This window comes from Salvia splendens, chromosome 22 (assembly GCF_004379255.2).
Source record: "Salvia splendens isolate huo1 chromosome 22, SspV2, whole genome shotgun sequence".
Lineage (NCBI taxonomy): Eukaryota > Viridiplantae > Streptophyta > Magnoliopsida > Lamiales > Lamiaceae > Salvia > Salvia splendens.
This window is the reverse complement of record NC_056053.1, coordinates 13,859,193-13,882,573: the sequence shown is the minus strand read 5'-3', so window position 1 is coordinate 13,882,573 and position 23,381 is coordinate 13,859,193. Positions and strand designations below refer to the sequence as shown.

The 23,381-nt window shown below is 37.8% G+C and overlaps 2 protein-coding genes and 1 non-coding gene across 4 annotated transcripts; 2 read left to right on the top strand and 1 right to left on the bottom strand.

Moving 5' to 3' along the window:
* Window positions 1-8,886: 8,886 nt before the first annotated feature.
* Window positions 8,887-8,959, top strand: TRNAF-GAA. Its single transcript has one exon. It is a non-coding gene; the product is annotated as a tRNA-Phe (tRNA).
* Window positions 8,960-10,451: 1,492 nt separating this feature from the next.
* Window positions 10,452-11,757, top strand: LOC121786086 (chlorophyll a-b binding protein 13, chloroplastic-like). Its single transcript, XM_042184612.1, has 3 exons — window positions 10,452-10,615; window positions 10,697-10,858; window positions 11,110-11,757. The coding sequence occupies exons 1-3, from the start codon at window positions 10,499-10,501 to the stop codon at window positions 11,617-11,619; spliced, it is 789 nt and encodes a 262-aa protein (XP_042040546.1). The 5' UTR covers window positions 10,452-10,498; the 3' UTR covers window positions 11,620-11,757.
* Window positions 11,638-21,042, bottom strand: LOC121786083 (myosin-2-like). 2 transcript variants are annotated; one of them, XM_042184609.1, is made up of 24 exons: window positions 20,490-21,042; window positions 19,814-19,915; window positions 19,584-19,727; window positions 19,342-19,492; window positions 19,206-19,233; window positions 18,941-19,109; window positions 18,764-18,827; window positions 18,617-18,630; window positions 18,443-18,527; window positions 17,978-18,081; window positions 17,593-17,731; window positions 16,938-17,056; window positions 16,622-16,774; window positions 16,432-16,521; window positions 16,066-16,143; window positions 15,617-15,775; window positions 15,056-15,256; window positions 13,989-14,194; window positions 13,772-13,907; window positions 13,507-13,636; window positions 13,173-13,286; window positions 12,994-13,097; window positions 12,625-12,828; window positions 11,638-12,346 (listed from the first exon to the last, which is right to left on the bottom strand). In XM_042184609.1, exons 1-24 carry the CDS (start codon window positions 20,835-20,837, stop codon window positions 11,891-11,893), a joined length of 3,498 nt encoding a protein of 1,165 aa, XP_042040543.1. In that variant the 5' UTR covers window positions 20,838-21,042; the 3' UTR covers window positions 11,638-11,890. The 2 variants fall into 2 exon arrangements, with proteins under 2 accessions (XP_042040543.1, XP_042040544.1); XM_042184610.1 differs by lacking the exons at window positions 19,814-19,915; window positions 20,490-21,042 and having other exon boundaries at window positions 19,342-19,515; window positions 19,584-19,715.
* Window positions 21,043-23,381: the final 2,339 nt, after the last annotated feature.

Here is a 23,381-nt window from a genome sequence, read left to right as displayed (position 1 = left end):
CTTGTCTCTGTGCGTTTTGTCTGTGTGTTTTGTCTGTCTCTGTGCGTGTCGTCTCTTACAAATGTTACTGAGGTATCTTGTTCTTCGAAGGCTGATCCCCTTCTTAGAACATATACAAGCCAACGATTGTGAGTCAAAGCTTCTAAAGAAGATACAAGACCACAATTCAGCTTAAACAAGCAGTTCGTCTGAAACGAGCTGCAATAAGCCAACGATTGTGAGTCAAAGCTTCTAAAGAAGATACAAGACCACAATTCAGCTTAAACAAGCAGTTCGTCTGAAACGAGCTGCAATAAGCCAACGATTGTGAAGTCAAAGCTTCTAAAGAGGATACAAGACCACAATTCAGCTTAAACAAGCAGTTCGTCTGAAACGAGCTGCAATAAGCCAACGATTGTGAAGTCAAAGCTTCTAAAGAAGATACAAGACCACAATTCAGCTTAAACAAGCAGTTCGTCTGAAACGAGCTGCAATAAGCCAACGATTGTGAGTCAAAGCTTCTAAAGAGGATACAAGACCACAATTCAGCTTAAACAAGCAGTTCGTCTGAAACGAGCTGCAATAAGCCAACGATTGTGAAGTCAAAGCTTCTAAAGAAGATACAAGACCGCAATTCAGCTTAAGAATCAAGCACTTCGTCTGAAACGAACTGCAACGAAAGTCCGATTCTCGCGATAAAACTTGCCTGAATTAGGACAAGGGAAAGTCCGATCCACGCGATAAAACTCGCCGAATTAGGACAAGGGAAAGTCCGATCCCCAAATTAGGACAACGGAAAGTCCGATCCGAGCGATAAAACTCGCCGAATTAGGACACAAGACGAGTCCGGTCAAAGATGTTTATTTCATCAGACCAAAGACGAGTCCGGTCAAAGATGTTTATTTCATCAGACCAAAGACGAGTCCGGTCAAAGATGTTTATTTCATCAGACCAAAGACGAGTCCGGTCAAAGAAGAGTTCACTTCATAAGACCGAGGACAAACATCAACTTACCCCGTACCTTTATCCAGAATGCCGAAGTAATTCACTTCGCTTTCCGGGGGGGGTAGTGATGGAGTACGTACTAAACAAGCCCAACAGCAGTAAAGCCCATCAGCCTAAAGCCCAAGAAAGAGTATCAGTTCGGCATGACTAAAGAGTATCAGTCCGGCATGACTAAAGAAGTTCAGTTCGGCACAACCAAAGAGTTCGGCCCCAGCCTACAGCTCGGTAAAAGCCAACCAATCAAACTCTGCTCTCAGGTCGGCATCAAGCTCTACTCTCAGATCGGCAAAAGCTGCTCGGCAATAATTCAGCAGTTCGGTCTCAGTATTCGACCAAACTAGGAGATAATGGACTCATGCAGGATTTCCACTTCCACTACACCCACGATCTATTTAGTGGTGTCAAGCAGTCATTAACTCATGCAGGATAGTGGACCCATGCAAGATCGCCACGATCTCCACGATATCCACTACCTAGTAAATGGCTGCATGCCACGATCTTGGTTCAATGTATAAATAGAACCTAGATCAGATAGATAGGGTTAGACTCTCTCTCGCTCTCTAGAGATCAAATATAAAATAGCAAGTCTGTATTGTAAGCTGTAGAAAACAGATCAAGCAATACAACTCTGCCCTCTTTTCTTCCCGTGGACGTAGATTTACCTCAGTAAATCGAACCACGTAAATTCATTGTGTCGTGATCTTTATTCTCTACCAGCATTCATCACCATCAGAAATTCGCCGATTCATCAGGTCACCTATCAGTGAGTCACTCATTAATATGTGCGTAAGAAATCGATTCTCTTAAAATTGAAATGAGATATTTAATGAGAGCAGAATAGAGTATTAAGTATATCAAACCCTTAAATTTGAACTTTTGTAATGACAAAGAAGTGCTCCATCCATTTAGGCATGAGTTTATCAATTTTATCATCATTAAATGTATATTGGTGTCACTTTATATGGTTTTTACTGCATTCTAAGCGGATAGAATATAGAATAACAATGCCAAAATATTGAACACCACATAAAAGGAATCCTCATTTTAGGTATTTCAGTCCACTCCTCGTATAAATAGGTCTTATGAATTTAGATCAGAAGAAGATAATTTGTAGGTCAATCAATTCTTATTATAGAGAGAATGTTGGAAGGAAAAGCAATTGTAGGTGAGACCGATATGCTTGAAGGCATGCAGCATGATGCTCTTCAATTAGCAGCTAAGGCACTTGACTTCTTTGATGTCATTGACGCCACTGAAATTGCTCGATTCATTAAGAAGCTATATTTATATTCATTCATTTTTGCACCAAGCTTAGCTTATATATGAGCATGCGCACTTGTTTAATTAATCATCTTATTCAGCTATTTATTTAATTTACGTGAGACAATACTCAGATCGATGGAGCTTGTTCAAGTTAGCTCAAGACCTAGTGCACACATGTGACCTAGGCTACAATGGATTAAAATGTATATCCTCAATCGAAGTACTTACTATCTATTTGTATGGCTGCACCTGCATGTTTTGGGTATATCTGATCTCGATTTGAAACTCCATGGATTTCGGGTACCTAATACCCGAAATCACGGGTCGGATAATTGGTGTCACCCATTTTAAGATTTCAGTATTCGAGTAGTGCTCGGTTTTGGGCTTGTGCTTATGACTGTTTTTATATAAGATAGTCCTATAGGGTTATATAATCATACTAATGAAAAACAAAATTGGGTTTGAGGGCACCCGATTGATCGGACTCGGGTACCCGAATTCACATGCGGTAGGTCGACTACTAGATTGGATATTTTAGTGTGATGAATAATTAATTTAAACATTTTGCAGGAATTCGACAGAATATATGGAAATGGTTGGCAATGTATTGTGGGGACCGACTTTGGTTCGTTTGTGACGCATTGCTCAGGGTGTTTCATCCATTTCTGCGTAGGCAGCCTTGCAATTTTACTCTTCAAAGGCTCAACCGAATCTGAATCCGAACCTGAACCCGATGCTAATCACCAATTCTCAGCTACGATCCTCGTCTGATAATATATAATTTTGCCGTAACCAATACGTCAAATTGAACCTATAGAGTTCAATTTCTTTTTTTTTTGTTCTTTTTGGAGATCAATAATGTTAATATCAATTAGATTTTCTAATTTCAGCAGCGTTATTATATACTAGTTGTATATGTGGGTTTTGTTAGTTCAATACAATATTGTACTTGTCTCTACATTAATTTTAAGGAATATGTTTATTTCGGTGGCGTTCGGTTTTCAAGATAACATAATACGAAATACAATCTAGGATTAAGTTGTGAGATTATTTTAGTCCTAGGGGGTTAGCTATGACTAATTATCCCATTATTATCCATCTAGAATTGAGTTGGGGGACTAAATCTTATGAACCAAACGCACTATTAATTTAATCATAAGATACAATCTTGCAAACCGAACACCCCTTCAAGTAATGAATCAGAGGCGTAGCTGAATTTTTCAGTTCCACATCTTTTATATATATAGTTAAACATGCCCACGGTTCACGAACCGGCGGTTCCGGTTCGGAACCGCCGGTTCCGGTTCGGTCGATGGCGGAACCGGAACCGAACCGTGAGGCTATTTCACGGTTCCGGTTCCGGTTCGAAAACCGGCGGTTCCGGTTCCGGTTCAGGTTCAGAACCGCCGGTTTTCCGGCGGTTTTGGCGGTTCCGGTTTTCGAACCGGCGGTTTCGCCGGTTCAATTATTTTTTTTTTTTAAATTTGAAATTTGGCTTTATACAATAAATCGGAACAAGACAATGCATAATTCAAGCACAAATAAGACGAATAAGGAGAAAATGAAATAAATTTTATTGATTTTGAGTTGTAACGGACAACGATACATTACAATTTACAATACATAAGTATACAATACAACAACATACAACAATATAATATGATTTACAAGTGTCGTCGCCTCGTGGGACTCGGAAGGTAAATAAAAAAAACATGAAATGGGGGGGAAAAAGGAAAAATTGAAAAGGGCTTGGGATCAACTTAAACTTTCAAAGTTAAACTTTTCAAATTTAAGTTGAGTTGCCTACGTATCCACAATTTTATTGAGGAATCAAAGCCCACGTAGTTCTCTTACCTTAGGATCAACCATTTTTTCTTGCAAAATGTTGCCCATTTTCTAAGCAAACACATATCAGCACGCCATATACACATTGCTGCATTTCTAATAGGGGCAATTTGATCTTCCAAAGCAATCAATGCATCTCGAACACACATAGTCAGAATATTATTCAAGCATGGAAAAAATTAGCACTAATAGATAGTTTGTTCTGATTTTTTCCATGATAGATGCTTGAATAATGTTCTGACTATGTGTGTTCGAGATGCATTGATTGCTTTGGAAGATCAAATTGCCCCTATTAGAAATGCAGCAATGTGTATATGGCGTGCTGATATGTGTTTGCTTAGAAAATGGGCAACATTTTGCATGAAAAAATGGTTGATTCCGAGAAGAATTGTACTTGAAGATCATTAAAATATATTCCCCATTTGATAAATATCTTATTGGTAAAAAAGTGGGTATCTTTGAGGCAGATGGTACTGGAACACAAATTTATATATGGAATCTGGATGATACTTCAAGATCATATATAAATTTGTGTTCCAGTACCATTTGCCCCAAAGATATCCACTTTTTCACCAATAAGATACTTATCAAATGGGGAATATATTTTAATGATCTTCAAGTACAACTTAGCCTCAACAACGATACATTACAATTACAAATAAAAAAACATGAAATGGGGGGAAAAAATAATTGAAAAGGGCTTGAGCTCAACTTAAACTTTCGAAGTTAAACTTTTCAAATTTAAGTTGAGGTGCCTACGTATCCACAATTTTATTGAGGAATCAAAGCCCACGTAGTTCTCTTACCTTGCTTACCTTTTTGGTCGGCTGTGCTCGCCGTTCACCGCCCCCCGTCGACTCATTGCTAATGTTGAGTGCCCTCGCTTCTGACCTCGTCATCGCCATCGGAAGAAAATTCTTCACCATCACTCTCTACACGGAAGTCGAAATCCGGCTCTTGTGCTCTCATGTCCGCCTTTGCCCAATCGTCAAGTAACATAGTGGCTTCCATGTTCTTGGCGGAGAGATTGCTCCTTTTGTCGTCTATGACACAACCGCCGACACTAAAAGCTTGTTCAACGGCGACGGTGGAAGCGGGAACGGCGAATATCTCCTTAGCCATGATGGAGAGTATCGGAAACTCTTTGTCATGTGTTCCCCACCAATTTAGGACGTCAATTTGTTGAGTAGGAGGACCTGCATCTTGAAAAATAGAGCGCGATTCCAAATATATATCTAATTCACTAGTCGCTCTAGTCCTATTGGTTGTAGTACCGTATAGATCTTGCAATTGTGATACTACGTCGGGATCAATCATGATATTGGTAAAATCCCCTCCACCAAAATCAAATGTAGACGGACTAGGAGGAGCACGTACCTGGTGAGCGGTGTTATACCGCATTTCATATTCCGCGTAGAAAGAACGAAGTGCACTATCTAACCTTAGTTTGATTTCATCAACATCCGGAATACTTAGTTCGAAGCATTCTCCTCTTGTCAAGCCCATTTCGCGGAGTTGAGAAAAATCCAAAGCGTGCAAACAACCATAGTACATGTCTAAAATTTTATAAACACCATGCAACTTCCACTTTGGATCCAAGCATTTTGCAATCAAAAACACATTTGGAATACGTGAAAAATATTTTAACCATTTTTCAACCATGTAAAACAAAATAGCCTTCAACTCAATGAATTGAGTATTTTTCACACAAGTTTTAAAACCAATTGCCACATACATGCAATGCTCCAAAACGCGCACAGAAGTAGGATAATAAACACCGGATAACTCAACAGTGGCATTTTTGAAAGCGCGGAATAATCGAAATAAATCCATGCTGTGGTCCCAACAAGCGGGTATCAAAATCAAATCAGAAGGAACATGAGGACAACTTCTAAAAAAATCACATAAATACTCAATGTGGTTCAAAGTCGACTCCAACATATCATATGTCGAGTTCCAACGAGTTAAAACATCCAAACGAAAGTTGGTGTACCTGCATTGCTTACCATGACAATATCTCTTCCAAGCTCTACCAATAGGAGCTTTGTTATGAATCAACTTCATAGCAGTTCTAATAGGATCAACATACTTTTGCCACAAATCGATCGCATCTTGAACACACAAATTCAAAATATGGGTAATACATCGCACATGAAAATATTTACCATCAATAACAGGAGAACATGCACTGATTAGTTCATCTATGCTAGCAGTGTTAGCGCTAGCATTGTCAAAACCAATTGAAAAAATTTTATTGATCAATTGAAATTCATTCAAAACTTGAATGATCAATTGAGCAATTGCTTGTGCAGTGTGTGGCGGGAAATTCCCGAAATGCAATCAAACGTTTGTTTAAAGTCCAACTGTGATCAACGAAATGCACAGTGATGCCCATATACGAATTTTTACAAAAACAATCAGTCCACACATCAGAACAAATAGAAACTTTATGCCCTAAGTTAATAATAAACGTACCTAATTGCGCCTTCTTTTCCATGCATTGTCGAACAACGGCCCGAGTCATTGAAGTTCGACTCAATTTTCTTGCAGCGGCATTATAAACTTGCCGCATACTCGACTCAAAAGCATCGTTATCAAAAGCATTGAATGGAAAATGTTTCATAACGGCAAATCTAGACATCACATTAAGAGCATTTTTGTGATCATATTTCAAAAGAGTATTGCTACACGTACCTGATGTTTGGGATGAACCCGTCCCACTCCCGGTCCCGACTCCAGGTTGAAAGTTGAGTTGAGTTTGGGTTGGAGCGATACCAAACTCGACCGGATGCGCTTTCTCCATGTGACGGGTAAATGTACCGTATCCTCCACCCCTTCGGAATGTGTATACGTTTTCGCAATAGTTGCAATACACATTATAAGTATTAGGATCGTTACTATCTTGTACCTTCTTGAAATGTTTCACCATGATGTTGGAGGTTAAAGACCTTTCAGCTGGTCTAGGAGGTTGAGGAGGTTGTCCACGACCACGCCGACTCCTTGGTGGTGGTGGGGGTGGCATTTCTTGAACCTCTTCTACCTCCTCCCCCTCCTCCTCGTCGTCATCATCATCATCATCTTCATCAACATTCACAGGGGTTGGACTTTGTTGGGAATAGGCACCGCGACCGGGAGCACCACTACCGGTACCAACATAAGCATCGCCTAGGTATTGAGAGCGAGAAAGAGCAATAGCATGTGCCACATCTTGCTCTTCTCGAGCCTACAAAATAATATTTGTATTGTAAATACAAAATAAAATTATGAACAATAATGTAATGTAATTCAAAATTAATTAAATTAGTAGATAATAAATATTAACCTGCCACTCATCCATGTTCATTTGAGAAATTTCATCAATAACGGATCTCCGAGATGGCCTCTTGGCCTTTCCCTTTCCCTTATCAACACGACCTTCTCGGGATGAAGACATATTGCTATGTAGAAATGTAGAAATATGGAATAATATTTTTTTTTGTTTTAGCAATTGAGAAAGGAAAACAACTTATAGAACTACGGGAACAAGTATAAGTGTATAACAATGCGTAATAAGAGTAGCACTTGCGTAATTAAATGGAAGCACAATAGCACAAATGAGAAATTGGAGACAAAGAGAGAGAATTGGGAGATTGAAGAGAGAAACTCTTATTAACACAAGAGTGGGGTGAATGTAAATGAAGATAGAGGGGGTATTTATAGATAAAAATGGGGGGGGGGGGGAATGGAAGAATTCGAATTTGAAATTTGAAAAAAAAAACAAAAAAATTGAAAAATCGGCAAAACCGACGGTTTTTTGCGGAAAACCGCCGGAACCGCCGGTTTCCGGGACGAAACCACCGGTTCGGTCAACGAAACCGTCTGCAAAAGCTGCGTCATGTCGCCTCGTTTCTCGCGCCGCAACCGGAACCCCCTGAACCGGCGGTTCACGACCGAAAAACCGCCGGAACCGGCCGGTTTTTCAGCTAAAAAGCTGCCGCCGGTCTGCCCCATCACATGCCTTGAAAAACGCGCCTGAACCGGCGGTTCAGCCGGTTAACCGCCGGTTCCGAACCGTCCGGAACCGCCGGTTCGGTGACGGTTCCGGTTCGAAATATCTTGAACCGGAACCGGACCGCGACCCGAATTCCGAAGGTTCCGGTTCGGGAAAAAGGCCACGGTTCCGGTTCGGAACCGGAACCGGTGGGCATGTCTATATATAGTGAATCCTTAACTACAATTAGGAGTATTACTTAAAGGAACTGAAATTGTTGAGCATATGAAAATCTTGTGATGTTGTGCTAAAAATATTACATTAGAACTATATATCGATCATAGACGTGTATTATTAACACTATCGATCATAGACACGTATTAACTCTGCTAAATAATACACTTTGAAATATCTAGTCTTCTACTTCGATTGTGAGATATGGGTTGGGTCCTTTTAGTTGTAGTTTTTTGGGACTGAAAATTACCAATGCGCAAGAAAAGAATTGACGAAATATAAACGAGAAAATTGACTATATCTTTTGTCAATATCAGCCATTTTTTCGTTTTCTACGCCAAATTAAAAAAAAAATGTAGTAGTATGTTAAATACATTTTGCATAGCCATGATAATGTTGCGTCGATTCGAATAAATAAAATATTACACATGTTTAGAATAAATTCCTGAATTTAGAGATGGACGGTCGAATATATGTTATCCTTATATATTCGAATATATTATTAATACGAATTCTTATACAATAGTATTAAAGTTATTATTAATACAAATTCCCAGCAATTACTAATTAATGTGTTTACTATACGCATTGCGGGGATAGCTCAGTTGGGAGAGCGTCAGACTGAAGATCTGAAGGTCACGTGTTCGATCCACGTTCACCGCAATTAATTTTTGTTTCCCTTTTCCTATATTGGGCTCATTTAGTAAGCTTTTAGCCCATTTCAGATTTTTTTAATTTCAAGTGTTTGGCCCATTTCATTTTTTAATCAAACGCCCATTTTACTCTTTTTTTTCTATTTTCTCATTTGCTTACTTTTTTGAAAAACATTTATTAATTTTAATTATATTTTGTTAATTATAATTATGATATAATTAGAGCAATTTTCATATAGAATATTCTAACCTTTCTTTTCTTTTGATAATTGTAGCACGGCATACAATAATTCTTTTGATAATTGAATCGGAATTTGGCACAATGATGAATTACTCCCTCTTTTCATGAACTGTTTCAAGTTTCCTTATTTTCCGTCACAATTAAATGTGTCATTTATTTTTTACTATTTTTTAATGGACTTTACGTTCCACTAACTCATTCTCATTCACATTTTGTTATAAAACTAATACTACTTCCGTGCATCAAAAATAGACATAGTTGTGTGTGGCATGGGTTTTAATGTGCAATTGGTAAAGTAAGAGAGGAGGGAAAAGGTAAGAGAGAAGTAATGTTAGTGGATCGTATGATCATATTATTAGTAGTACTCCATCCGTTCCGCGGTAGTTGAGTCATTTTATTTTCTGCACTTGTTTTGAAAAAATGATACTCCCTCCGTTCCATAGTAATAGAGTCATTTTGCTATTTTGGTACGTTCCATAGTAATAGAGTCATTTCCCTTTTTAGTAAAAGTCAACATATTTTTCCACATCTACTTTACTCTTTCTTATTTTTCTCTCTCTTCATCTCTCTACCTTTTTCATTTTCCATTTTATTCTCTTTTACTTAACACACCTAACACAATTTTTTCTTAATCTCTGTGCCGAAAAAAAACGTCTCCATTACTATGGAACGAAGGGAGTAATAAATAGTTAAAGTGAAAGAGAGAATAATGTTGATAAGAGACTTGTCTATATATTTCTCTTTCTTACTTTACTATTTATCCATTTTAACTATTTATTATCATTTTTTTCAAAATAAGTGTTGAAAATGAAATGATTCAATTACCGCGGAACGGAGGGAGTAGTATTTAAATGTTATTCCAAAATTGGTCTAGTTTTGATGGACTGTCGAAAATAGTAAAATTTATTTATTATCATTTTTTGTGGACGGATGTAGTTAGGAGTCGCACTTGTTCTTCTCATTTTCCATTATATTTTTAAAAAACTTGTGTGTAAGTGAATTTAGAACAAGTAATTAATCATAGACCGGAGGGACGGGAGTACTAATATTTTGACGTGGCAATTCCATAATTATTTAAATAGATAAATATTGGATAGAGAGGATAGGATATGATATGGAGATACTCCAATCCTAAAAACGCTTCTGATTGGCTGAGTGTTGCAATTGCTAATTGGCAGTCATCAGCAGCCACAATTTTCACACATGCAATCTTCACCACTCATCTCTCCACTCTTCAAATAAGTTACAACCTCAAGCTTAAAGTTGATCTCCAAACACACAGCCTAAACAAAAAAAGATCTCAAAGAAATGGCATCAATGGCTAGCTCCACAACCCTTGTGAAAGCAACCCCATTCTTGGGCCAAACCAAGAATGCCAACCCTTTCAGAGATGTTGTCTCAATGGGCAATGCCAAATACACCATGGTAATGATCCATTCACAACCACACACATTGTAATAATATGATCTAGTATTTAGTTGCTAACAACGATGATTTTATGACCAGAGTAATGACTTGTGGTACGGACCCGACCGTGTTAAGTACTTGGGACCCTTCTCGGCTCAGACTCCTTCCTACCTTAACGGAGAATTCCCCGGTGACTACGGCTGGGACACGGCCGGTTTGTCCGCCGATCCCGAGGCCTTTGCCAAGAACAGGGCTCTCGAGGTACATATTTTTATTTTATTAAGGGTCGTTCAGTTGTCCTATTTACTCGTGATTAAAAGTCATGTCTAATCTTATCTCTCGTTCAGTTGCCTTTTTTTTTGTTTATCAAAAATTCATCTGTGACAATGTGTCTCGGCTCGTGTCCACAATGTCTATCACTAATATAATCTTAGACTAACGATCTCTATTTTGACTCATCTCACTATTATCTTGTCTAAACGCCTACTTATTTTTTGCTCAAATCTTTGTAGGTTATTCATGGTAGATGGGCCATGCTTGGAGCTCTAGGATGCATCACACCAGAGGTTCTTCAAAAATGGGTCAGCGTGAGCTTCAAGGAGCCCGTGTGGTTCAAGGCCGGTGCACAGATCTTCTCCGAGGGCGGTCTAGACTATCTTGGCAACCCCAATCTGGTCCATGCTCAGAGCATTCTAGCAGTTCTTGGATTCCAAGTCGTGCTCATGGGACTCGTGGAGGGATTTAGAATCAACGGCCTTGATGGAGTCGGAGAGGGCAACGACCTCTACCCAGGCGGCCAGTACTTTGACCCACTTGGCCTGGCCGACGACCCCGTCACATTTGCCGAGCTCAAGGTCAAGGAGATCAAGAACGGAAGACTTGCCATGTTCTCCATGTTCGGATTCTTTGTCCAGGCGATCGTCACCGGAAAAGGACCCCTCGAGAACCTCTTGGATCATCTCGACAACCCGGTCGCTAACAACGCCTGGGTCTACGCAACCAAGTTTGTCCCTGGATCATAATCAATCAACATGGACAGATATAACAATGTGTAGATTATTTATTTGAGTTGAGTGCATTACTATTTTCCCCAACAAAATGTTGTTCATCTACAAAAGGAGAATGGAATTACATAACCTCAAACTTGATCGTTTCCTAAACGTATTACATCCGGGCCTCGTTCCATACACTAATTACACGGTGGTAGATACTATACACGAACACGGGAGAACGAACAATCGAGGCTTACAATGCAACAACAAAATTGATATATACATATCCCCGAGCACTATGCTATCCTCTCTTGCTTTTCTTCCCCCACCAATTCCGCCTGTGTTTCTCTGCATCGCTTCGGCCCAGCTTGTACACCTTCCCCTTTGCTTCCTTCAACCTCGCCTTGTAATCTCTCTTCCATGCTTCAAACCTCTGTCTCAGCCTCCGGAATTCCTCCACAGCATGTATAGGCGACTGGTCTGACTTGACCTCTACAACTGCTAGTGCTTCTTCATCGAAAGCTCGTCTTCTGTCCTCGAACTCCTTGGTCAGATGGCTCACCGGGTTCAAACTTCCATTTGTGTCATCGATACCATTGTTAGCATATCTCATTGGGGTGCTACCACCCGGAGTCTGAGTTCCCATAGACATGTCCTCGGATTCGTAAAATGGAGGGGATTGTGCTCCATCGAGCCTTCTAGCAGGGTTTATAGCATTTTCAGCAATAAGGCTCTTCTTGGCTGCAGCCAAGCTCATCTGCCCAGAAAGACGAGGATTCGAATAAGCACTCTAAAGGCCTTAATGATAGTTAGATACATACAAGTAACATAGGCTAATGACATACTCAAAATCATATACTATTGCTAATCTAATCTATATACCAAAATAAACACAGCCCTTAAAAGCCAAAGTTACTGTACAAGACATTAGTATTAATTCCTTAGAAAGTAGATGACGACGACATTTTTGTAGCTTCATTGCTATATGTGCGAAATTACCACAAGTTCATGATAAAACACAATAAACAAACTCACTTGTAGAGACTTTATCTGCTTTTGCCACGTCTCCTCCATGGATTTCACCTTGGCTTCATATTCCGACCATCGCGCTTCATACTGTACCACCTGCTCTCTCAAACCCATATTTTCTGTTTCCTTCTGTCCAAGTGTTGCTTCCGCCATTGACACACGCTTCTGTAGTTCTTCAACAACCAACGACAGTGTTTCTTGTTGCGGATCCTGTTCACCAAAATAATGGATCAGTTCAGGAAGAGAGAGAGGGAGGAGGTGACTCATGCACTCTTAAATTTACTCAATTCATTCAACCCAGCTTTGAGGTTATAAATAAACATCCAACAAAAGGAGTTCACGCTATTTGAACACATGGCTTTTGCAGCTAAGTACCTTGATTTCAGAAATTCTCCCGCCATGCTTCGGATTACTAACATTCAACTGTTTAGAGTTCCAGAGGTGATTAAACTCTTTGCGGGCCAACCATCCACGAATTACTGCAAAAGCCATTTAATTCTATTAGGATAGCACAAGATGCTAATATATCTGCTATTCCTAAAACAGAAGTTTACCAGACTGTATTTGCACAGTCGCCATAAACAACTTGTCTGGCCTCGTACGGATAACCTGCCTTTTCAACCCAAGTAAGGCACCATACTCCTTTCTAGCAATTTCACCACGAATATCTGCATTTGTTTAATAATCAACAAAAGTAAAAGTCATGTGATAATTTGTTGAACTGGTGCAAAGAAAACAGAGAGAATAATAACACATGATAATGTAATACTACAATTTTAGAAAAACATTAATGATTTGGTTCCTTGAAAACAATATTTTTGAAAAAAAAAATCATTGAGGGAAGTAATACTCTATAGTATGAAACCGAGCTGTAGAAGCTGGCCTTACATGATTGCAATGTCAGTACTTCTTCCTTGAGTTTACGGAAGTCCTGGTAAGCATGACGGCCATTGAAACACTTCTGCACCTCAAGGGTACCTTGAACAACTTGTTTTCTAGCATCTTCCAAAATATCAATCTGTTGTTCCACAAAAAAGTTGTTGAGTTTCCAGAAACAACACATGCAAATGTTATCTTTTCGATGTAATACAGAAGATAAACAGCCAATGAATTGCTTTAGGAAGTCAACAGATGTAAAAAGACACAAAATCACCTGTCCTTTTCGAAAGTATAACTTTGTATAGCCAACTTGGTACATCTCTGGCAAGATACCGAACTTCTGCAGAATGGCAATTGACAGACTTAACGGATCTTGACTATCCTTATTTTCCCCGAGTAGGGACACATACCTGAAATTCACACCAGCACGTCTTCAGAAAACTATACACAAATCATACAGTGTGAATGGAAATTAAGATTCGATGCTTTACCTTTTTGTAAACTCTTGATGAGTCATCTGCATCGGATACCCAGACTTCGAAATCCTGACAACTTGCAGAATCCCACAGCAACGAAGCTGCCTCAGGGCAATATCTTTTTCAAATGCACCAGGAATCTGCTTATTATTTGGTCTTATGCAACAAATGAAATGTTGTTTTGTGCTTTCCAGATGTTGTATCAATTTGAACAGCTGCCCCTGTAATAGTGAACAGAAGTAACAACAAATTAGATAAAGATAAGATATATGGTGAGAAAATCTTATTCCTAACAAATATACTGTAGTATATAGAGAACATATTTAATTAAATATCATTACTTTAACAAAGGTGGAAACATCATGCTTAAATAGAATCAGATCATTTTATCCAGCTTTGTTCTTTTGTTTACATAGAGTATCTAATACGATTATATCTTCTGAAATATCTCCCATATCTCTATTATTATATTATCATATTTTTTCCATATCTTTATTATCTTGTTCACCAAGTTAGGTTATTCATAGGAGTATTATAAATAGGACCTATTGTTATTCAATCAATGAAATAATTATTGTCTTTTATCTTTATTTAGTTTTTCCGTTTAGAATTTCCGATTGTCGACAGAGCACGGTTTCTCTGCGACTTTCTTTATCTTTTTCACTTGATAAGGGTCTTTCCCTTATCAATTGGTGCTTTCATTGAGAGCCCAAACGGCTGGGAGTGGTGGCCGGGCAACGAACTCGCCGTGACCAACGAGTGTGTTTGGGACTGCTCGGAGTGGTGACCGGGCAAAGAATCCACCGTGACCAACGTGGTCGTGACCAACGAGAACTCGGAGTGGTGGCCTGGCAAAGAACCAGCCGTGACCAACGAGGACGTTGGCCCTTAAAGGAGGGTCGAATGTTACGGACTCAATTCCCACATCGGTAGTAAGAACAACTGATGTGGGGTATATAGACTAAATGGGCTCTCTCTCCTAACAGGTTAGTCTTTTGGGATGAGTTCTCCTGTTTGGTCTGTATCAGTATCCCACAAGCAAGATGATATTGCTAGAAGAATGGAAGAACAAGCTTTATCACCTTGAAAGTTGTGGAAACACTTTGTTTCTTACAAACTGACATCCCTGACTGCACCGATGCACTATCTAGATTCTGGGATTGCTCTAGTAGAAGGGCAAAAGATTGAGGAAGTCGACCAGTGCAGGATGCGAGTAGCTCGATAATTTCAGAATGTATTGGATCCCGACTCTTTTCCAAGAATTTTTCTGTCTCATAAAGAACCTATAGTACAAAGCTCGTGTCAATATAAATCAATCTAAAATAAACTTCAGTTATAACTTAATATACCTAAAATATAACATAAACAATTTTTATATCCAGAATTAAGTGGCGTGTATGGATCAAACCTTCATTATTGCAATTAAAGTAACAAACATAGGTTCCAATAATACAATAAATACGATGGATTTCTTATAAGCATGAACAGTGTTTGTGTAGCTCCAATTTCAATTAGCTTATCAACAGTAAACAGATGCATACCATGAGAACCACCATAATAACTTATTACCAGCATATTATGGTCCATGATATGAACAAGTAACACAGCAGAGCAACTAAAGTTTCAATCTGCAATCTACATACCTCCCCAGCATGATGACGAATGCGGAATGTTCCACCTCTTTCTCCTTGAAAGCAATGGTTATTACTTAAGTGATGCTTAAGTTTAGCAGAAAATGTTAAATCTGTAGCTTTGGGAAGATTGGATAATTCATCCAGTATCAGCATCAGCCCACTAGGTTTCTGTTGAAACATACCATTGTGAAGATAAGAGTAAGGCGGCATAATTTGTTTAGTAACAAAAGCATGTAAAAGTCAGATATAATACAGTAACAGTTAGAAGATACGGAAAAAAAAAGAGCTGGGTGCATTTTTTTAAGGTTCAGATTCATGTGTCTTAGTAAACAGGCTTGAATGGCCCTTCACTTCATGTTAACCCCAGACATGAACAGAAGAACTATTTCAAATCAGAAAATACCCTACTTTACAACAATAATAGCACCGCTTTGAGAGACTTCTCTGCATAGGAGTACCTTCTCAAAAAGATCTAGACATTCTTGGTTGTCTTCAAAATCTACTTTTTTCCAGTCAATTCCATCTAACTCATACTCCTGTAATGAAGAGCATTCCACCAGCACGAAGAAGAAAATATCAATATCAGAAGCGTTATGCTAAAATATTTAATGCACAATTTTCAAACAAAACAGTCTGCATTAAGTTAATTGCACATTCAGATAATTAATGCAGAAGTATTTACTTATGGATGCACAACTAATAATCGTTACAGGCTATATCTTGTATTCTTGTGAAGCAAAGACAAAAAACAAAATAAATGTATGAAGTATCCCCAGTAATGCTTTTTTAAAACCTAAAGATTGGAAGATATGTATGATACTTACTTCTTGCTCATGTTTGATGAGATGTTGATTCAAATGTTGCTGGAGCCGCTCATTAGCATAATTGATGCAAAACTGTTCGAAGCTATTCTTCTGGTGCAAAAAAGCAGTCAAAGAATCTCAGTAAGATTATTTAAAATGGGACACAACTGCACCATAATATGTGTAAAGGAAAATATCAATCATTGTATACCTTAAGTGATTCAAATCCACACATATCAAGAATGCTTATTGAGCAGCCCATATTATCTTTCCCCATGGAAAGTGATAAGTTTATCTTCTCCACAAGCCATTCGAACAAGCTCACATAAATAAAACTTGCTAATGCATCTCTTGTGGCAATTGCCTAAACGTGAGAAAAAACCGACATGGCATAAGTGTGATGGTTTTGCAAACAAACCATCCGGTAACATATGAAAGTAAACCATAAAGAACTAGCATGAAGTATTTGAATTGTTGGAATGAGCGTGCACGTGGTTAGGAAATTAACGATCTTTGAAACTATGAACCTGTTCAAACGTCAGAGATTTGGTGACCTCATCCTTTCCAGCTCGTACCCTCCGGGTTGACAGAGTAAGTATCAGGTCTTGCTCGAAACAGCCCATCAAGCCAGCAGCATTTGTAACAGCTATATATAAGGAAATTAATTCAGATATTTAAGTCAGAAGATAAGCATAAACCTAATCTCGAAACTGCACAATATTCTGTATCTATGATGAACACAAAGATTATTGCCTGAGGAGACTCTTAACCATTTAATTTAAGGGAAAATAAAAATGCAAACAATTTCTTTACTGAGTCTCCCATAGTAAATCCCCAGAGAGAATTCCCTTGAATGTAACTACTACTCCTTCCGTCCCACAAGAATATGCGCTCTTTCCTTTTTAATCCGTCCCACAAGAATATACACTTTCCAATTTTGGAACTCTTTTTCTCTCTATTGAGGTGGTTACCATTCTCCACTAACAATACTTTAATTACTTTTTCTTTCTATCTCTCTCTTACTCTTTCAATTGTGCATTAAAACCCGTACCCAACTCAAAGTGCATATTCCTGTGGGACGGAGGTGGTTACCATTCTCCACTAACAATACTTTAATTAAGAGGATGATGATTAATGACTAGTGAAAGAGGATTGAGAAAATGAATCAGAACATGCAAATACCTTCATCAGAAACAACCTCAATATGTTTTTGATTGTCAGTTACAAGAAACGATATGTTCCCCAGCCACAAAACTGCAGCAAGCATCTCAAAGGCGTGCTCTTGATCTTCTTTACAGATTCTGATAGAATCTAAGGCTCCCTAAGAGTAGAACATATTCGGGAATTAATAACTTTAGCTTAAATACGGAAGATGCTGAAAACACTCGAAAGTTCTATAGAAACTATGGTCTATTATTTTACCCATCGGTGCAGCAGTTTCCTCACTAAAGTTTCAAACCTCTTCAGATACAATACAGGTTGGGTGGTTGTGTAACGAAGTACCAAGGGCAAAACAAATGGGACTAGCTGACCAATATAAAGCACATGTGCAAGACGTGTCATTTACCGTAAGATCATGAGACTTCTGAGCATCATCAATGTTGGGGATCTCCAAACATTCACTCTGATTGAGATATTTGTATTCAGAAGCACCTCTTAACCTTAGCCTACCTGGAAAATAAAAAAGATTATGTGCCACATCTTCCAGTCATAATACTTCCAGAAAAGCTATAAACGTGTTATAGGCAATAGATGATTTTAAAAAAAGAGTTTAAAGAATTGTGCATCATCAACAGTATATCTTATAAGCTACATTCATGCTTTTGTATGTAACAAGGTAAATTACGTTCTCACTTCACAACCACGAACTCCTACTAGCATGTAACACTGACACCAGTTGCTAACAAAGATTTTTCATATGCCACACCAAGTCCAAAAATATTTGAATTATTCTCATAATTTTCATTTGCATACAAGGAAAGAACAAGATACGTGAGGAAAACCAAAGAATTGGGCAAATCTGCGAACAAACCTCGGAGACCAGAAGGAGCACCAGCGCAGAGCTGATAGAAAATGTGATATGACCGCTCTCCTTGGGCTAACTGAACAACTCTTGACTGATAAAACATGGAATTATATCAATTCCAGTCCATTATAAATATGCAGACTAGAGAACAAACTCACTGATGTTGATACACATACTGACCTTTTCAAGGAGGACTGTTCATGATTGAGGAATTGAACATTGGACATGAACAAAATAGAAAAGCCATGTCACTAAAAAATGTGACTAAGAATGGACTGAATGAATAGCTTTTTCATAATTCAACTTGACCATTAGAAGCATGCTTACAGGTTTGTATTTTAGCACCACACATTTTTCCAGCAGCATTGAAGTGGATTTCAATTAATTTTCCCTGCATGGATCCTGAGTGTTACCAAACAAGGTTTTCCCTATGTTGATTTCCAAAAACAAACATAGGCTACCTCTTGAATTAGTAGGAAAGAAATTAATTCAGAGTGAACTCACAAATCGGCTGGAGTTGTTGTTCATGGCTGTTTTGGCATTTCCAAAAGCCTCCAGTATGTAGCTTGTTTGCATGACTTTCGATTCTATTACATCGCCACCTCCACCAAGAGCTGCCAAATATTGCATTGCAATCTTAGCTGTCTCAGTCTTGCCAGCGCCACTTTCTCCACTAAAGATCACACAACAGGAAATTATTTCTTCCAATAAAAACTACAGCATGGAACAAAAACAGCAGAAGGAAATCTTTATCAAAACTGCAGCTAACCTGACAATGATAGACTGGTTTACTTCATCTGCAAATTTTAAAAAGTAGCAAAATGAAAGAGAAATTAGCATCTCAGCCAGAGTAATACGTCTACAAGGCAAGCCTTTCACCGAGTTTTTAAGGTATTATATAGCACCTGCTATCATTGCTTTATATGCTGCATCAGCAGTAGCATAAACGTGAGGACTGTCCAAAAGGCTCTTTCTGTAAGCAGCGACTATATCATCCCCATACATATGGACACTTTTATAAGGATTGACTGCTAGCAATACAGGGCCTGCCTTACTCTATGTAGAGCACACACAGCAAATTGTTTAAGTTAGAGACAATTGCTAACTTATAAATAAGAAAACAAAAAAGATTTGAATCGAGTATTACATATATATTATCTTTTGTATATCTATACTGGAGATTGTGAAGAACTGAAGGCTCATTCAAATAACTCAGTTGTGCAAGCTCATCAACTTCATCGAGTATATGCGGATTGGCTGGTAGGAGGTCTTGTTTCGGAACTGTCACAACCTACAGTAATATAATTCTTGTAGTGATACACAATTCATGTAAAATGTAAGAAAACAGTGAACAGATGACGAATGAAATGAACTAACAGTTCCATCCGATAGCAGAACCAAAGATTTCTCCCCCGAGTTTGATCTTATTTGCCCAGATTCCCATAGGTCGTCATGTCGTCGACACCAAACCCGAAGTTTCTAAAGTTACACATCAACACTTACAATGAGAAACCAAGAGTAAAATCCTAAATGGAAACAGAAAAATCCCCAACATCTGGGCAATATAAAAACACAACATTCTGCACATTGTTATAAAGAATCATGAGCCCAACTCTTTTTCATGTTCCCCACTATTCTACTTGATATACTATCCGGAGCTTCAACTTCCCCAGCCTAATGATTCAGTGTCCAGCACAACAAAATGCAAGTAAACCAGGCACAATATAACAAACAACAAGACAGGAAAAGTTGCATTTTCGCGTAATCTAGGTAAGCTTGCAGGCAATTTAAACCTCTGGCCTATCTTAGAGAAGAACCATCTAATTTCATAAAGATTCAAACTTTGTCATTGAAGTTATAAAAATAGTCACCATGAAGCATCGAGCTAGAACTCAAGCATGTCAATAAAATTGTGAAACAAAATCCACCACAAAAACAATAATACTCTCATAAACCCTCTTGCTTCCTTTTTCTCCTTTTATGGTGTCTCGCAGCATTAAAAGTCTCAACTAGAGATCAAAGAAAATTAGCAAACCAGAACAAAATCGTCTACCTTTTTCATGGGATGGCCCACGTCATCATCCGCAGCCAACTCCCCATCTTCCAATTCCCCAACTTTTTCAGCCCCAAAACAATCCTCTCTCTCCTCTCCGCTTCCTTCCTTATTCCCAACACATGGCAAAGACGGCCTCCTCTTGGGCGAAGGAAGGCGAGCACGAGATGTCGCCTTAGGCCTCGGAGGCAGCGCCGGCGGCAAGTCCCCCGGCGACTGGCTCTCCTCCTCTCGCCGCAGAGACTCCAGCATTTCCTCCAAAGAGCTCCGAGCTGTCGATAAAGACAGCATTTTTACCCTTCCTTGTCCCACAAATCTCGACTCAATCCGCCGCTTCAACACTGTCATCCCCGAGATTGCAGAGCTCTATCCGATCCCATCTTCAGGGGAAACCAAATTAACAGATAGTAATGATGAAATCCGCACCAAAGCAAAAGCAAAAGCAAAGCCACGAGCTTGCTTGTTTCCGTGAAAGCGAAGTGTAATGAAGATGCCGGGCTTCTACTAATCCCAGAGAGCGAAACAGCGGCAATTAGCAGTTAGGAGTTGTAATGAATTTAGGACTTGTTTTAAAATTTGAATTTGGAAATAAATTAGTTGGAAAATTAAAATAATTTGGGAGTTAGTGGTGGGGCCCGTAGATGGATTAGAATGTTTCCTCATTTGATTTGACGATTTTTGACATGTTGGGGTTTATCTTCTATCCATTTGTTGGGGTCTTATCTAAATAATTTTATGCAATAGAATAAATTTTCAGTAAGTTCCAAAATATAATTCAATAATGGACTTTTTGTGTTTCACATTTTGGTTTTGGAGGGATTTCATATTTTTTCAATATTTAAATGATATATGGGTGATGGGCAAAGAGAAAAGTCTATCATATACAGTATTTTCACTAAGTTCCAAATTATAATTTAATAATTGACTTTTTGTGTTTCACATTTTATGTTTTGGAGGGATTTGAAATTTTTTTCAAAATTTAAACTTGTACTATATCTGTACTCAAAATTGTTAATATATTAGTTGGGTAAAAGTATTGAGGAATAAGATTGCACTTGTGTTAGTTTTCAATAGTTGATCAATGTTGAGCTTATGTGTCAATGTGGGTGTGTCTAAAATGTTGAAGACAAGATTCGAGTTGTTGTTCATATCATATGAATGTAGACACACTGAAACTGATTTTTTGAATAAAAATGGAAGAAGAAATGAGAATGTGGAGAACTATTAAAGAGGTTGGGTATATTTATAGGGAAAAAACACTAGGTTGAGACACAATTTGTTTATAGAGAGCAGCATTGATGACTTTCGCAGTCATGTCATGTGGCATGTAATAGTTAATTTCACGTGATTGGTACCATAGAAATTTGTGGACTTCATCATGAATTTGTCAATTAATATTCATTAATTTATTATAATAATAATAATAATGGGATTAAATTATGAAACTTTATTAAAAGCGGCATTTATGTATATAAATTTGCAGAAGGATATGCATTAAGGCGTTCACCAACCAATGACATTGCGCCGGCAAATATTATTCCTACAAACCTTATTTATATCATAGATGTTAATATTTTGGTATAGTATTTTGAATTAAAGTGGAAAATGAGGAAATAGTGTGAAATAGCATCGATGCCACAACCTTTCTTCATCCCATATTTGACATCATTAGAGCATTGTAATGTATTGTAGTACTAATTTTAAAATATATGAATAGTATAATTTTTATTTTCTATATACACCTATTCGACTATAAACTACTATTTTTTTCTGGGTCCGCTTTATTCACTATTTTACGGATATACTATGATTTTGAGCATTTTCCTCTTAAGATCAAGGATTGAAGCATAGATGTTTATATATTTTTAGTAAATTAATATTTGTTCACCACTAATTAAAACGCCTAAAACAAAAGTTTGTCGACAACTTTCCGATCCATTGCTATCACTTTCAGTTTACTCTCCTTTTTTATGACAATCATTCTTATGTTCATAGAAAGACAGGGATAATATAATATGGATAAAGTCAAACTTTAGCATTGAGATTTATATTACTCCATTAAACAAGAAAATTATTCAACTTAATCTCAAAATTAGTACTGTCATTTTAGAGATGTGGAAGTGATATTATAATATTCCATATAACATCGAATATCGAGAGGTAGCAAAATTAGAAATTGATTGGGGCCACATGCTCTTCCTCTTTCAAATACTAGTATATCCTAATCCATTTATTTATATTCATTTTCTTTGCTCTTCCATTTGGTGTTTGTATGCTTGCCACATCTACCTAATTGACAAATACCAATTATTTATTAATTCAACTTTTCTTCTTTATTCTTGTCTTTTCCTTTTGACTTTGATCATGTTCCATTCTCATCCTCACCTAATCTAATTAAAGGTCTAGCTTTTTTTCTATAATATAAAACATTGCATAGAGTCACATTTGGTTGTTTTGATATCAAACTAAAATACCAACGGCATAATTTTGTGCATTTTACTATAAACAAAACTCAAAATAATTTTTCTCCTATATATATAAATCATCAAAGTAAAACGAGTCATGGTGAGAGACTAGGTCCAAAAATTGAGTGAGCCAACGTTAAAACATATGGGGCTCAACAATATTAAATAAAGAAAAGGTAAACCATGCAGATAAATAATTTTAAAATTATAACCTTATGATATTTACTAATTAAAATAGTGAACATAGTATGGTCCCAAATTTTATTTATACTTTATGATTCAACATTATTCATTGGATTCGAAGGTTCCAAGTTGCAGACATGCACTATCTAGAAACATGTGAAGCACGTCTATCAAGTGACATCGCTGTTACATTCCCTCGTTAAATAATGGTATATTAATAAATTTATAGAATTATATTACTATT

Coding starts and splice junctions, on each gene's coding strand:
- LOC121786086 (XM_042184612.1), top strand. CDS start 10,499: ATGGCATCAATGGCTAGCTCCACAACCCTTGTGAAAGCAACCCCATTC. Junction 10,616..10,696: donor GCAATGCCAAATACACCATG/GTAATGATCCAT, acceptor TTTTATGACCAG/AGTAATGACTTGTGGTACGG. Junction 10,859..11,109: donor CCAAGAACAGGGCTCTCGAG/GTACATATTTTT, acceptor AAATCTTTGTAG/GTTATTCATGGTAGATGGGC.
- LOC121786083 (XM_042184609.1), bottom strand. CDS start 20,837: ATGACAGTGTTGAAGCGGCGGATTGAGTCGAGATTTGTGGGACAAGGA. Junction 17,732..17,977: donor AGAAGTCTCATGATCTTACG/GTAAATGACACG, acceptor TTCTACTCTTAG/GGAGCCTTAGATTCTATCAG. Junction 15,776..16,065: donor GTCTAGATCTTTTTGAGAAG/GTACTCCTATGC, acceptor ATGTTTCAACAG/AAACCTAGTGGGCTGATGCT.